We start from the raw sequence: 15,036 nt of genomic DNA, 5'->3' as shown, positions 1-15,036 counted from the left end.
TCGTGCAATCCTGCCCTAATAGGGGTGGTCATGGTTTCTTTCTGAAGGCAGTCCTTTCGGCTAGGCAGAGACACCCATTTCCAGGTGTACATAAGCTGGTTCTGCAAGTATGCATGGAACAGCCTGCTCTAGAGCAGAAATGGCATTGCAAGGGGGAAACCAGTCAGGGAGGCTGTTTTCTTCCTTTTCCATCTCCTCCAAAAGGGCCAGAGGCAGCATCCACCTGTACTTTGTAGACAAAAAATAAGGTGTTCATTCCCCGTTAGTCTGTGGCGTGTGAGAAGAATGGAGGGGGAAAGACAGAACAAGTGCCCTGGCTGTCTTCACACTACCTCTCAGAGCAGGGTTGTGGTTTGCAGACAAAATACATTGCAGTCTCCCTGTACAGCTGGAAAGTCCCTGGGGCACTCAGGTGCATGTGGCAATAAGTGGCCTTTCCCCCTTTCTTTTTCTGGGCTTTTTTCTCTGAAATTTCCTGCCGTTGCCCATCAGCAGTGTCATTGCTAATAAGTCAGGGGACCATCCCCTCCTCTGCTGGTATTGATGCAGAACAGGCCATTTCTAACACTGCTCTGGGCAGTCATGGCAGCAGAGATTTCAGGGGGGAAATATCTAGTATAGACCCCATGCATCGAGTTCTGTCAGTTCCGAGGTGCTAGGCTACCTTGCACTGTCCTGGCTGCTTGAAACTGCTCTTCTAGAATAGGTATTTTGGTGCCAGAACACTACGGTGTGATGTAATATAGATTAAACTGAGTGCAGAGAGAGCTTTTGTCCTCTGAAAGTATTTGCAAATGTGTGTGTAAATAACTTTTACTGTATGAAGACTATGCTCTAACTCTTTTCTGCAGAGAAACCTTGGCCTGAGGTTGTAAAGAGATGTTTGCTTTAGCCAAGACACTCGCTAACTGGAAGTTTTCTGTGCAGGGGCTCCTCATGGAGATCTGTTGATCTGTGACTGTTTTTCCTTTAATTTTTTTCAAGTGTATTCAGCTTTTTCCTAATACTCTGCATGAGATGTGTTCCCTCTGCTGCGTGGTACTTGCTTTGGACCTGCTTTGTAGTTTTTTTTCTTTTATGGGTAGTGTTTAGAGATGGGCCAGACTGGTTCTAAAACCCACCTGGGTCACTTTGGTGTGGGCCCAATCATCTGTGTCCAGTTGATTGGACAGAGTAGGAACTCATTTCACATACCTTCAATACAGCCTTTGGGTCTTTAAATTTCTAAAAAGAGAAACTTTCTAACATCACAGTATAATAAAGGAAAAAAAATCCCCCCACCGTTTGCAACTGATATTAACACTTTCTGCCAGTTTTCATTGCATATTTCCAACCTTATTCTCTCCCCTCACATTCCTTTTCTTAGCCTTTTCTTCTTTATGGTCTTTCTAGTGTTGTTGTGTGTGCAGCAATGTGTATCTCTAAAACTACTAATCAAATAAAGACTATGGCACAGATGGGAAGGTGCATCTTGAGGGTGAATGTCTTGTGAATGCAAAGTATGAGCTTGACCACTCTGGGAATGTCATGGCTGTGTGCCTGAGGGCCTCTTGCCCATGTAAGGAAGCCATACAAAAACCCAATGGATTTATCGGAAGGAAGTTGTGTATCCCCCGTATCTCAATTCTTCATTTTAGGGATGACGCTGGGTTTTTGGGACAAACAATTGCATGGAACGGGAGGAGAGTTTTGTCTCCAAAACACATTCATCCTAAAGCACTCTTGCTCTGTCTGTCAGACATCTCGCTGGTTTTGTGTGTGGTTTTAGAGGTATTTAAATGAGGAGATCCTTATTCCTGCCCTGCTTCCATCCTGATGCCATCTAAGATCATAAAAGGGGAAGGGTTAACAGAGGCTGAGGTTCACGCCTGCACCCAGCAGATTACCTTTGTCAGTCTTGGCCCATCTGTAGTGGTCCTGTACCTTCCCTGGTAGCACCTTTATTCACAATGGAAGAAAACCGTTTGGTGTTGTTTCCCCATGTAGTCCTGGTAGATTGGGTCTTCCTGGTAGAAAGGGAGTCACACTCCCTTCTAGGCTTAGATCAATTTTATCTTTCCGAGTTGAGAAAGAACAAAACATTGGCAGAAGCTTGAACAGCAGTTGACTTGGAGAAAGACTAGAGACGCTGACACCGATGTGATCTGGGAGGAGGAAGGCTGTGTTTTCTACAAACAGTTTCAACTTCTTTGTTCAAAAGTTAAAATCGGGGTTTGGGTTACGATGGGGCTTCTAAGTGCAGTGTCAGTCTATAAAAATCTCACCATTTATTAACAGAAATCAAGGTGGGGGGAGTTTTGAGTGATTAACAAAACACCTTTTTGTAAAAGAACTAAAGCGTTGTGCACTCGTACTAGGTGATTGCCAATGTTTTGAACACTGGCAGCAAAGCTATCCTATAATAACTTTTGCTTGATGCATTAATTAATTAACCCTTAACCTCTTTCCCTTTTCAACCCTTTTTCTCCTTTTCCCCTTCACCATATTCCCACGTATGTAAACAATTTAAAAAAACAAACCAAAACAAAACAAAAAACAACCCCTAAACCAATACAAAAGCGGGCAATGCATGTGTGGCCATGCCTCACAAAATAGGTCGGATAATTGAAGGGAGTCCCGCAGACCGCTGTGGCAAGCTGAAAGTAGGCGATCGGATCTTGGCCGTGAATGGGTGCTCCATCACCAACAAGTCGCATTCAGACATCGTCAACCTCATTAAGGAAGCGGGAAACACCGTTACCCTGCGCATCATTCCAGGAGATGGTAAAGTATATGTTTCCTGCTGTCTTATCTGACCCTCTTGTTGTTTTTGTTCCCGGGCTTTTTGCATCAGTCAGAGCTGCAAAGTCATGGAGGACTCAGTTCCCACTCCCACTCTGGGAATTATCAGTGAGGGAGGCTGTGAGTCTTCCACAGCTTTATTTTTAATTTTTTTTTTCTGTAGAAACAGGTGTTCTTTTTTTGAACAGGGAGGTGCTGATTTTACATTAAAAAAATAATATTCCATTTTATCATATTCCTCCATTTATCTCCTTAAAATGATCTTTTGTAAATTTGATGCATATCTCGGCACACTTTGATTCTTAGGTTAATAATGCAGCTTCAGAATATTTGGGAATCACTTGTTAACATGGGATTCCTGAAGCTTTGTATATACACAAGCAGGCTATAGAGTAAAGAGATCACAGAAAGGGATAAACACTTTGTCATGTTTTAAGCTGTTTGGAAAGAAGATTTGTTTTTATTCTGGGTAAGTTGCTTTGGGAGGGAGCTCAGTACATTTTGAAATGACTTTGTTAAATGACGACGGCTCTAGAGCTGCTGTGTGCTTGCAGCCGACTGTCGTAAGAGTTTCGCTAGACAGGATCTCACTGTTTCAGATCAGAGGAAACGAGCAAGATCCCTAATAATGTGCTGACACTTGCTGCTTGTTTCAGGTCATGGAACTATTTAATAAAAATAAGGATCTGTGTTATATATCAGTTTCATGAAACTGATCCCTAGCTGTGATGCCAAATAGAAACAGAGCAGAAACACTTTTAAAATATCTGTAGCAGAACTAAAATTGCTGTGGTTCTAAATTCTAAGTGTTTTGTTTGTTCATTGTCCTGCTCTGCCATGGATGGGTTCACAGGGAGAACTCATTAGGCAGAAATCCTTTCACATCGCTCTCTTCTTAAGCTGAATCCACAGGTATAAGATTTGATGGCTCAGATACAGTGCTAATGAGCATTTCTTAGAGTTGTACAGGACATTATTTGCATTCAGTTAAATATAGAGCAGGCGTGATTAAGTTTGAAAGAGAGGTTGAGAAAATATGGCTGAATTCTGGTACCTGTAAAGCAGAATAAAGTTTCATGATGTGATTTCCAGTGAGAAGCATTCAGTAGTTGCTAACTCTTGGACTTTCTGACCTGAAACATGGATTTGCTTACCCCACAAAGCATGATTGTGCTGTGTTTAGTTATAGGATAAAAATAGGCCAGGGTGAGAAATGACCTGGTTATAAATTATTTCTGTTTAGGGTGATCTGTTTTGCATAAAAACTTCATTTTCCTACTCTTTAGTAGCTACCAGGTCAAATGGTATATGATCCTCTGCTGCTTCCAGCAAATTGAGTGTTCCCGAATAATGAAATGGCTGTGAATCAGGGTAACATCTGAGCTGGCCTGTGGGTGCTAGTTTTGGAAAGTAAACTGGGAGAAGAATTGTTCATTACCTGTATTTTGGTATCTGATGAAAATCAAAGAAGGCGAATCTTTGAATAAATAAACAAATACATAAATAAATGTATCTTTTTAAAAGGGCAAAAATACATAAGAAATAAATAACTTTTGAATGGTTTAAGATTTTTTTAAGAGGAACATAACATGCTGATGTGAATGCTCACCCAGTCTTGTTCATGCAAATACGTGTATAAAATACCATGTTAAATTGCTTACATTAGGAGGGAGATCTCTACCTGTGGCTGACATCAGGTATTCCCAGAGAAGGCGGAAAGCTGTAATTTAGAGAAGGAGTCAACCCTCTTCTCTCATAGCAATGCAGGCTTCAAGTCTTTTTATTGACTGTCCCTTTGAAATTCCAGGTCAGATTGCCACCTCTGCGTAGTATTACCTGCATTTAATTTCCAAAAGCCAGTAAGGCCAGACACTCAAACTTGCTCAGAAGTTTGCTCTCAGTAAAATTAGATTTAAGAAATTTGTCTCAATGTTCTTTTCTTTTTGCTATCTTTGGCTGCTTTTGTTGATCTGTAGTTTTCTTTTTGTTGCTTTTGGGATGCTTTTTTGGTAAATATGAATGGTCTAACAGTGTACTTAAAGGGGGGGAGGGGGGAAGAAAAATCAGAAGCCATGCTTCTCAAATAAATGTGAAACTAAGGCTCATCACAAGACTCACAATAAACTCACATTGCTAATCTCTTCTAACATTATTAAAAACACCAAGGGTTTTTGCTGTGTAATAAGTCTTGCACCAACTCATCGCCATAGAGCACTGCTGTATTTGCAAGGAAATTGTGATGCTTTAACGTGCTACCAGTTGATGCATGAGTAAAGACAGCTGAAAAATTACAAGCTTAGACTAGACATTTAATTGGTGTCCGAGTGTTCTAGGGCAGAACAGGGCAAGGAATCAATGAAATATGTAGGATTTAGAACGTACAAGTGTAATTCTACTAGAGATAGTTTTTCCTATGTTTGTGTTCTGTTCCAGTTTTTCATGGTGGCTGGCATGCATCCTGAACCCCTGTCTAAAAAACTAGCAAAATTATGCACGTCTCCTGACTCATGGGATAGGGTGGGCTAAAGATAGATGCAATACAGTGGTGTGAAGATACATCTGTACTGAAGATGTGTTGTTGCTCTACTTGATATTCTTAGTGTGACCTACTAAAGGGTAGGAATCTTGCATTCTCTTTGAAGCCCATCTTCATCTGATCTCCAGATATTTGGTGGAAGATTTCAGAGGCTTTTGTACTGGATGAATACAGAACACTTAACCATGTTTTGAGGTCTTCTTATGTTGGAGACCAATTTTAGCATGAAGGCATCTTTACAAAACACACAGAATTATTCCTTAAAATCCAACAGTGTAACCACACACAGAGATGTCTCGTTCTCACACAAGCCAGTTGTCAATGGCACGTCCTCGCAAGGCCATGTTTTGGTCATGCCTACCCCAAGAGGTGCAGGCAGACCCAGGAGCCTCTCTTGCTCTCTGAGCCACTGGACACAAGCCAGCTCTGGTCTGGAAGATGTTACAGGTCCATATGCTGAGGGTTTGGGCATGTTAACTTGGGCACAGTGCTGCAGGCAAAGTGCTGTGCTCTCATTGCACCCATCTGTTTAAATGGTTCTTCTTTTTGTCTTTGCCTATTCCTAAGTTTCCCTTTACATGCACTAGCTACAGAAAGGAAAAACCTTCACCATGTATAGATTTCTCCGCAATTAAAATAAATCCATGAAATAAAATAGGTTCCTAGGACCAAGTAAGCGCATGACCACCACCTCTCCTTAATTCAGGCAAAACCCCTCCCATTTCTGCAGTTTTGTGTTACAGCTGGACTCTGTTTAAATGTGGCAGATTTCTCCATAGTCAATAAAATGAATTACCGGATGCCTGGAGCTTAAGAGGCAAACAAGGGCAGGGTAGAAGACCTTGTAATTGTATGTTGGAAAGCCAGATGTTTCCACACGGTTTTCGTTGCTGTTGTCTGACAGTGGCTTTTTTTTTTCCACACGGTTTTCGTTGCTGTTGTCTGACAGTGGCTTTTTTTTTAAGTGGGATTGGAACTAGAGAAATTCAGCCAGGAGAGAAGGTGCATGGTTTTAACCAGTGATTGTGCATTCAGTTTAGATTTTGACCTTAAAAAGTGGATTGTGGTCAGTATTTTGTAGTTACTTGCAATCTGTGGTCATTTCCTAGACAGAGGGTGGGGTCTCCTGTGTGCAGAACTGTTCCACAAAGGAGTGAGTGCTGCCACTGCAGGGACTTTAGCTGGGAATGCCATGCCTAATGAATGGGTGTCTCTATTGACTGTGCCCATCATTCTCTCATTGGTATGTAACCAATGTAACTGTTCAACATTTTGAGTGGTTAAGCGTGTACCTCCGACTCTTCCTTTGAATTCAAACTCATGTGTGAGAAAAGGGATGTTTTCAAAAACTGCTGACTTCTGGAGCAATTCAAAATTTTAAACTCTTCAGTACTAATTTCAGTTCAGTATGGATACAATATGCATTTCTGGAAAATTTGTTGAGTTCAATATCCAAGAGTTCCAGGCCTTTCTGCCAAAACTATGTTGCTAATACTCAGCTAATGGCATTGACACGACCTTAATTTTAGGCAGAATTTTAAATGAGTTCTGGGTTAACTCTAGTCTTACTGACGTCTATGATAAAGGTCCAAGATGACAAGGGGACTGTTTTGCCATGCCATACTCTGAGGGACACCTAGATAGTCACTTTTCAGTTGTGTCTACAGGAACTCCCTTCCCACTTTTGTGAAGCAGGAGAGCAGACCTCTCTTGGAAGCACCTCCTGCCATGCATAGAGAAATACGGTATTTGCACAGGCTGATGTTGGGCTGGGAGCCCTTTACCATGGCATAAATTGAGTGTTGAAGTTAATCCTGCTCTCTGTATTCTCGGCAAACCCTTTTGTAAATGGTACCCGGAGCTGTTGATATATTTGGTACAGGTCGTTCCACATCCCTGTGTGCAGCTTTGGGTGCTCAGGCTGCAGTGGGTTGTATTTCAAAAACGTATTCCACTAAGTTTGGGTTTTAGCCACATTCAATATCACCTTGTGAGGTATTAGATAAAAGCCACGTCTCAATCCTACTGAAGATTGCAGTTTCTGATGGAGGAAGCACTGATAAGCCTATAATTCATGGAGTAGTTATTGCTACTATAATATTAATCCAGTCAACCTACCGTATTTGGAGACTTTAGTGATTGGAATTCATGTCGTTAGACAACAAACAAAACATTCTTCATCCCTTCCTCCACAAGTCAGTGTTCATTCTGAGTGTGTCTAGTGGTTAGATGTGTTTCTAATCCAGGTTTCCCAATTTTATTTTTTTTTTTTATTTTCCAATTGAGTGTATAGTTTCATGTACATAATTTCTATGGCTTAGTTTAGAGTTTATGCTGTTAATTTTTGGATTTAAGAAATTTGAGCCAATCTCGAGTACTTTAAAAACAACATGATGATGCTTTCCAGTAAAATGCAGTGAATAGCCAATGGTCTTCTCTCATAATGAAGAAAAATTTTATTTTGCAGAATCTTCCAATGCTACCTTATTGACCAATGCAGAAAAAATTGCTACAATTACAACCACACATACTCCTCAGCAAATACCACAGGAGACCAGGTCAGATTGTTTTCCTTGAGGAGAGCATGTTGACATGCTCTCTCTTTGGTTACTTCTTGATCCCCTTTCACATCCCATGAGCTGTATTTTTCCTCTCTCCCTCTTTCTCTCATTCGTTACAGCAGGAACAACACCAAACCAAAGCAGGAATCCCAGTTTGATTTCAAACCGCCCCAAGCAGCACAGGTAAGGAGTACCTTTCTAATTGATTTGTTTACCACAGACTGTTGCTTCCAATCTGCTTGAGGGCTGTGTTCAAATATTTCCTTTGAAAATTCCTTCTGGGAAGCTGTTTTCCCTCAGTCTGTTTGCCTGAAGAAAGAGGAACTTGCTGATTAGTTTCTTAATATGTGTTGCTGTTGTTTCAGCTGAGAAACGTTTCCAACATGTTCTCATCAAGACTTTTAGGGAGAACAAAAAAAAAAGAAAGAAAAAAGCTGACATTTTTCTGACAGTAGTAATTTGTGTGCTTGTTTATTGAATTATATATTTTGGAGGGCCTCTCCAGAAAGTATTGTAGTGTACAAATGATGAATTCAGAGGACAAAAGAGAGGAAAACTTAATAAGGAGCAATAGCTGGAGTGTTCCAGCGTTTGCAGACAAGATCTTAGAGAGATTAGCTATCTCACTGTTAACTTTCCTTGCCGCTGGCTGTCCCAGAAGTAACCTCTTCTTTTAAGGGGCTTAAAAACATCCCTGCGCTAACAGCATTGGTGAAGAACAATGCGTGCACTTCTGAGCTTCTTGCAAAGGAAGGGATGAGGTGATAACAAACAGGAAAAGCCAGCACTGTGGCATAGACTCATCCCAGGTACCGTTAGACACTTAACTAAAGCCTGGCGCTGGAAATTAGGTTGCCCAAGCCTTCCTTTGCAGTTGGTAGAATACTAAGCACCCTCCAGAAACGGACCTTTCTGCCCCGGGCACAGGAGGCGCTGCATAACAGAGGTGCCTAAAAATAAGTGGGACATGGCCAAGCCTATTCATCCAAACAACCTTTTGCAGACCACCACCAGCACTCCAAGTTGTGGGGTGGGATCTGAGGAAGCAGGAAATCCTAGTCCGTGTGTGAAAACTCAATTGATTTTCTTTTTTTTTTAGTTATGAGTAAAAAAAAAAAATTATATTTGTTGGTTAAATAATTTAAAAATGAGAGTAGAGCAGCATTTAACTTTCTGTTCAATTGCACATATGTTATGTTCCCTCCAGCAGGACCAAGACTTTTACACTGTTGAGCTGGAAAGAGGAGCCAAAGGGTTTGGCTTTAGCCTGCGAGGTGGCCGGGAGTATAATATGGATCTGTACGTGCTGCGGCTAGCTGAGGATGGTCCAGCTGAGAGATGTGGGAAGATGAGGGTATGAACAAACAGGTTTAAAAAAACATACTTCTTTGCAATAAGCTGACTTCCCTACCTCTCCCCTACAGGCACAGCTTCTGCTGTGCCAGCTAAGAGGAAAAATAAATGTTAACTGAAAGGAGTCATGGTTCCCATTTACTTTTTGCTTCTATTTACTTCGATGGCTTCTGTCACTCTTTGTATACAGTCTGTAACGGGGTGTGTGCATTGCAAGATTTCACCCCCTGGTTCCAACCCAGGTTTCCAAATTCTGATACATAATCTGACTTTTAAAGCCTATCACAGATCGGTGTAGCAATGAAAATGTAATAGCCACAATCTTTGCCAGCTCCTTTAAAGCTGGAGCCGTGAGTAGGGATTTGGGGTGTCCCTCCTGACCCTCTCCTCTGCTGGGGGGTAGGGTGGTGAGGTTGTGTGTATACCAACCCCTGGATTGCACAATTAGAGTGTGGTTCTTGAATAGTATTAACCACTAACTTCATATATCATCTAAATTATGAAGATTTTAACAAGGACATGTGTTATAAAATGCCTGCAGAAAAGTTAAATTGCCAAGTTTTATGTACTCCTTGCTCCTCCCTCAGAGAATGCAGGTCTTTCTTCTCCAAATATGTCATGCAAAGGGCATTTTCAAAATTCTTTTGCTAGGGATAGATTTATAGGTCCAAAATTTTTGCTGTTTAAGATAAATCACTGCTGCCCTGTGGAAGCCAATGCCAAAGCTTTTCCAAGCCCTGTTTTCCTCTCCTGATAAATGATGAGATGTACAAAAGCAGGTTTACTGGTTCATAGTATCTATATCCAAGTAAGAAACAGACCTGAAAAAGCTATTTGAAGATCCCAGTTACAGCAGACTGTAAAACAAACAACCACTTTGACCAAAGACTTTACAAATAATCAAAATAAAATAAAATAACTTAGTTCTGACACAACTCTAGGTATTGAGCAATACAGTAATACAAGGTGGTTTTACAGAACAGCAATAAAATATTTTGATACCTCAAGCTTTCCCTGTCATCTTCATGTCTCCCAGGCCCCTGCATACTGGTTTTTTGTGGACTGTCACTGGAAGGAGTTGGGCGTATTTAGCTTCACCCGGTGCATAGTTCTTCTTCCACCTTTGCTGTGGCCATTGTGGTGTGCTGGTGGTGACCCTCGTGAGGGCTTGTTCCTAATCTTAGACTCTTTTCTTTTATCGCATTGACAGATTGGTGATGAAATCTTAGAGATCAATGGAGAAACTACCAAGAACATGAAGCACGCTCGGGCCATCGAACTGATTAAAAACGGTGGCCGCAGGGTCCGCCTGTTTCTGAAACGTGGAGATGGCTCTGTCCCAGAATATGGTGGGTCAAACTATGAAAACATTCCTTTCTTCCCTGGCATCACTCCATGAATGATTTGTCTCAAGATCTGAAGCGGGAATTCTTTTTTATTTTCCTTTCTCACCAGTGTCTTACCAGCCTTTGCAGCATATGGTTAATTGCCTCTCTTGTGCTGAATTTTCTACACATTTCATCCTTTGCTTGCTTCCATGGACTTGGGGCGCAGTGTAAGGCAAGATCATCATAGCAGTATTTTTGGTGATCAGAGAGGAAAACAAAACAAAACAAACCTTATTGTCTTGTCCAGGCAAACAAGGAATGTCATTGAACTGTGCCAAACTGTTTCTCAGCGGCTGAATTGTTGTTTCAAATAGGTCTCTACTTCTAATCAATGCAAAAACTGGGATCCTGAGTTATTATTCTGAAGCGGTGATTTTTTTTGTTAGGTTTTTCTATTAGTTCTTGTCTGTATCCATAGACATGAATGCCAAGATGGCTTATGAGATTTTTGCCTTCCCCTAATATTTATGTAAATATTTATAAAGTTATTTAAGAAAAAGAAGGAAAAAAAGAAGCTTTACTGAAAAAAATATATTGATTTGGCCTCCTGAGGCCTTTTCTCCCCTCTTAAACTGTCTGCTGGTTTCAACTAGTTAATTTGTAAGGTCTGAAAAGGTGAGGAGGTTATGAAAAGGTGCTCTTGTGTCTGTCTTGGGGGAAACATTCAGTCGTTGTTTCTTACTAAGAATTGCATTAGATTTCCTTTTCTTCCCCCGGAGGTTGGATTGCTGGGTGGCTTAACTTAGCACACTATTTAATATTATAATTATGTCTTATTTATTTGAGATAATTGTCAAATATTGTGCCCTCGATGGAGGGCTACTCCCAACCAAAGGTCTTTGAGGTTTCTATAGAAACTGATGATTGAAGGGATGTCCTTTATATTTTTCTCCCCTTATTTGGGTTATTTCTGTGTCAGTAAGTTCTGTGTTTATCATTCACTCCATGTCCTAAAACCAGAAACAAACCCCTTCTGCACAATTTATGAACTAGATTTTCTTTTCATTTACTGTACCACGTTTGAGAGTTTCTGCTCACTCTGCTCATTATTTAACTTTAAATGACCAATACAGAGTAAAAACCAACAAACAATTGAAGTGTTTAACAATATGGAAGAGAAGTTGTGGGTTTACACTTCTGTAATATAAATAGCACACCAGAAGGTTCGATGATGGCACTGAAATTCTGTAATGTTCTTTCTACTTTTGTCTTTTCCTATACTCCTTTGGATGTACAGTACTGTATCATATGCTAGACTGCATAAATACCCTGTAAATTAAGTGCTTCACTTCTCAAAGCATATGTCTGTTGCACTGAGGATGGAAATCCATCACCAATTTTCTTTTGGCTAATGCTAAATCACTAAACATTCATTCTCCAAGCAAGGATTTAATATACAGGGGTTGCACTACTGTAAAGAATATCCTTGTAACATTTGGGACTCCTTCTTCTCTTTGTTCTGTTCACTGCAGTCGCAAATGGTTCCTCTAATAATGTTAAGTTCCAATATTTTTCTGACTCGATTGGAACGTGCTTCTCTATGAGGCTGTATATTTTTGTAATGAGTTTTGTACTTATTTTTAATGTTGTGGTCTCTGGTGGACTTTATTTTTCGTTGTTGTTTGATTGTTAATGTTTTTTCTATGACATTCTGTGTCGCTGTTCCAGCTGTCTTTTAGAATGGGTGCTCTCGTTGTCTGGGTTATTGAATCACCTCTTAGATGTCTCTTTATGTCACGATAATAACAACTGCTGTCTTTGCAGCCTTATATTTGGGTGAAGCCTAGACAATCTGACTGGAAAAATAAACTTTCTTTATTCTAAGATAAAATATGAAGATTTTTCTTTCTTTCATCTTTATTATAGGGAATCTAAATTTTCTACTTTTCTCTTTCTCTTTCTCTTACCTTTCTTGGTGCTGGGCTCTTCCTTCCTCAGCGATGATACCTCCTAATATCGCTGCATGTATGAGAAATGACAAGCTCGGGGAGTCTTGCTTCTACCTTATGGGCCATAATCAAACTACGGTTTGTAGCTAAAATCAATACTAGGTGTTTTTGTGCTGTGGCCTAATTCCCTCACATTGCTTTCCGCTTCGCTATATTTTATATGTACAGCAGTTCATTCCGAGCACCCTTCGTCCCCTGAATTGTAAGTACACCACAGGACACATTTAAACCTCCCTTGTACCTTGTGCAATAGCCAGGTTGCTGCGAGCCACGTGCTTACAGCTGCAGAAAAGCGGTGTGGTCCCCAGCTGCTGCCTGAAAATGCTAATAAGCAAAAATGCACACATGTGAGTCACACCACACGTTTCACCTGGAAGTCACAAAAATTGTGGCCCATGCACACACCGACCTTCCCAAGCTAAGGAATGGAAATGCCATCGAATGGGAGACGCTTGGCATGATGGCAGGATGAGTGGGCATGTAGAGTGTGTTTGGCTTGGGGGAGGGAAGACAAAAAGGAGAAAAACAGATTAAAAAAAAAAAAATCTGTCCCCACAGGTGTTTGTGAGGGTTTTCAGTCGTTGCCATCAGGACAGTCCACCTCGAGGTGGGTGTCTCGGTGCAAGCGGCAAGAAGCGTAGCTAATGCCAGCCGACTTGCTGTGCAGAAGTTGCTTTAGAAAAGAAAGCAATAAGCAAATAAAAGCAATGCTCACATTAAGTCAGCACAGCTACTTTAATGTTTGCCATGTCTATAATGAATCATTCATAAACATCCGTTACAAACGATGTGAGTAATTGTAGCTTAGCTCCAGCGCAGGGCTGGTTTTTAGTTTTGGGGGTTGGTTCTTTTCTTCTGCTTTGCAGTTTATCTCGCAGAGGTAGCTCAGCTGTATTTTACCCTGAAATACTACATTAAAAATAATGAACTGGAGAGTAGGTTTTAATCAAAGCCATCCTACATATTACAATATCTTTCCATTGCTTTGATATGAAAAAATCATAACTTCTGTCATCATTGTTCGAATCATTGTGGCAAAACCAAAATCTACCCTAGGACTTTTCGTAACATGGTAGAACTAAGTGAGATTAAGTAATGTCTTAAATGAAATGGAAATTGCATGATTACAGTCTAATTCTCACACCTTCCAAATGTTATTTTACAAGGTGAGAACTTAATCATCAATTCTATTTTCTGTACATTTTCTGCTATTTGAAACAAGGCCTCCCACACCTGGAAGGCAGTTCTTTCAAAAGACTTAAAAGAAAAAAAAATCCTTTCCTAAAGGCCCTATTTATTGGAAACTGTTAAAAAAAAAACAGCCAACCACCCGAACTACAATAATTTTGTTTTCCACTGGAGAGAAAGTAGTGTAACTGAAACATTATAAATTGGGCTTGGGGAAAATGTAAAATACCCCATGACCAGAAGAGCATAAAGATGATATCAGCTTGGACCAAAACACGGCTAACGAACAGAGCAGCACCAGTACTAACCTGTAACTCTTGTTGTTCGCAGTTAAATTAACAAAAAGCTTCGGTTAGCCTTCGCTGACTGCTTTAACAGTTGTTTGTTTTTGTCACTAATGAAGTCTGAAGAGTGATAAGTGGTGTCATGGCGCCGCAGAAGGCATCGATACCAAATGCTTTGCTGTTATTTTCTTTCAGACCCCAGCAGTGACAGGAACAGTCCCGCCACAGGTTCACAAAATGTATCGGAAATGAAACCCGTGCCATCCGACCGACAGCAGCACCCATCATCGGAGTCCAGTTATCCACCAGACCTTCACAAATCATCACAACATGGGGACAAGCGGACTTACGTTAGAGACCTAAAAGGCAGCAGAGAGTTTAGCAGACATCCCAACGAACACCACACTTGGAATGGGACTTCAAAAACCAACGACCACGTGCCAGGCAGGAGGACGGAGAGGTCGCCGGAGAAGAGGCGCGAGAGGCAGCCTGAGAGGGTGGTGGTGGTGGTGAATGGGCAGAAGAGGAGGTCTCCTGAAAAGCGCAGGGAAGGGACGAGGAGCGCCGACAACACTTTGGAGAGGCGGGAGAGACACGAGAGGAGGAGAGACCTCTCCCCCGAGAGGCGCAGAGAGCGGTCGCCCAGCCGGCGCCGGCGGTCGCTGGAGAGACTCACGGAGCCGAGGAGATCGCCCGATCGGAGAAGAGAGAACTCCCTGGACCGGCGGGCCAAGTCGTCTGACCGGCGGAGGGAGAGGTCGCCTGACAGACGGTTCAGGGAGGAGCGAGGCGGCCATCGGGAGAGGGAAGACCTGGGCTGGAAGCACGAGCCGAGCCGCAGGCACCCACAAGGAGTGCAGCACGGACCTCAGCATCTGAGGGGCTCCTCCGAGGTCCCTGTCGCCTTCCCCACGCCGTGGGAGCGGAGGAGAGAGCGCGGGAGCCGAAACCATCTGGCTTGCGCAGGCGAAGAGACATCCGGCACCTGCTCATCCT

The 15,036-nt window shown here is 41.7% G+C and overlaps 1 protein-coding gene across 1 annotated transcript in view; it reads left to right on the top strand.

Annotated features, from left to right (window-relative positions):
- The window catches only part of MAGI1 (membrane associated guanylate kinase, WW and PDZ domain containing 1), an 87,877-nt gene extending 73,137 nt beyond the window's left edge, over nt 1–14,740 (top strand). Inside the window, exons 18-24 of the mRNA XM_010075963.1 lie at nt 2,560–2,763; nt 7,785–7,875; nt 8,001–8,061; nt 9,089–9,232; nt 10,442–10,580; nt 12,558–12,646; nt 14,236–14,740. Coding sequence (XP_010074265.1) covers nt 2,560–2,763; nt 7,785–7,875; nt 8,001–8,061; nt 9,089–9,232; nt 10,442–10,580; nt 12,558–12,646; nt 14,236–14,292 — 785 coding nt within the window. The 3' untranslated portion in view covers nt 14,293–14,740. The remainder of the gene's footprint in view (nt 1–2,559; nt 2,764–7,784; nt 7,876–8,000; nt 8,062–9,088; nt 9,233–10,441; nt 10,581–12,557; nt 12,647–14,235) is intronic.
- Nucleotides 14,741–15,036: the final 296 nt, after the last annotated feature.

Source organism: Pterocles gutturalis, unplaced genomic scaffold, assembly GCF_000699245.1.
Source record: "Pterocles gutturalis isolate BGI_N339 unplaced genomic scaffold, ASM69924v1 scaffold3228, whole genome shotgun sequence".
Classification (NCBI taxonomy): domain Eukaryota; kingdom Metazoa; phylum Chordata; class Aves; order Pterocliformes; family Pteroclidae; genus Pterocles; species Pterocles gutturalis.
This window is presented reverse-complemented; position numbering and strand designations above follow the sequence as displayed.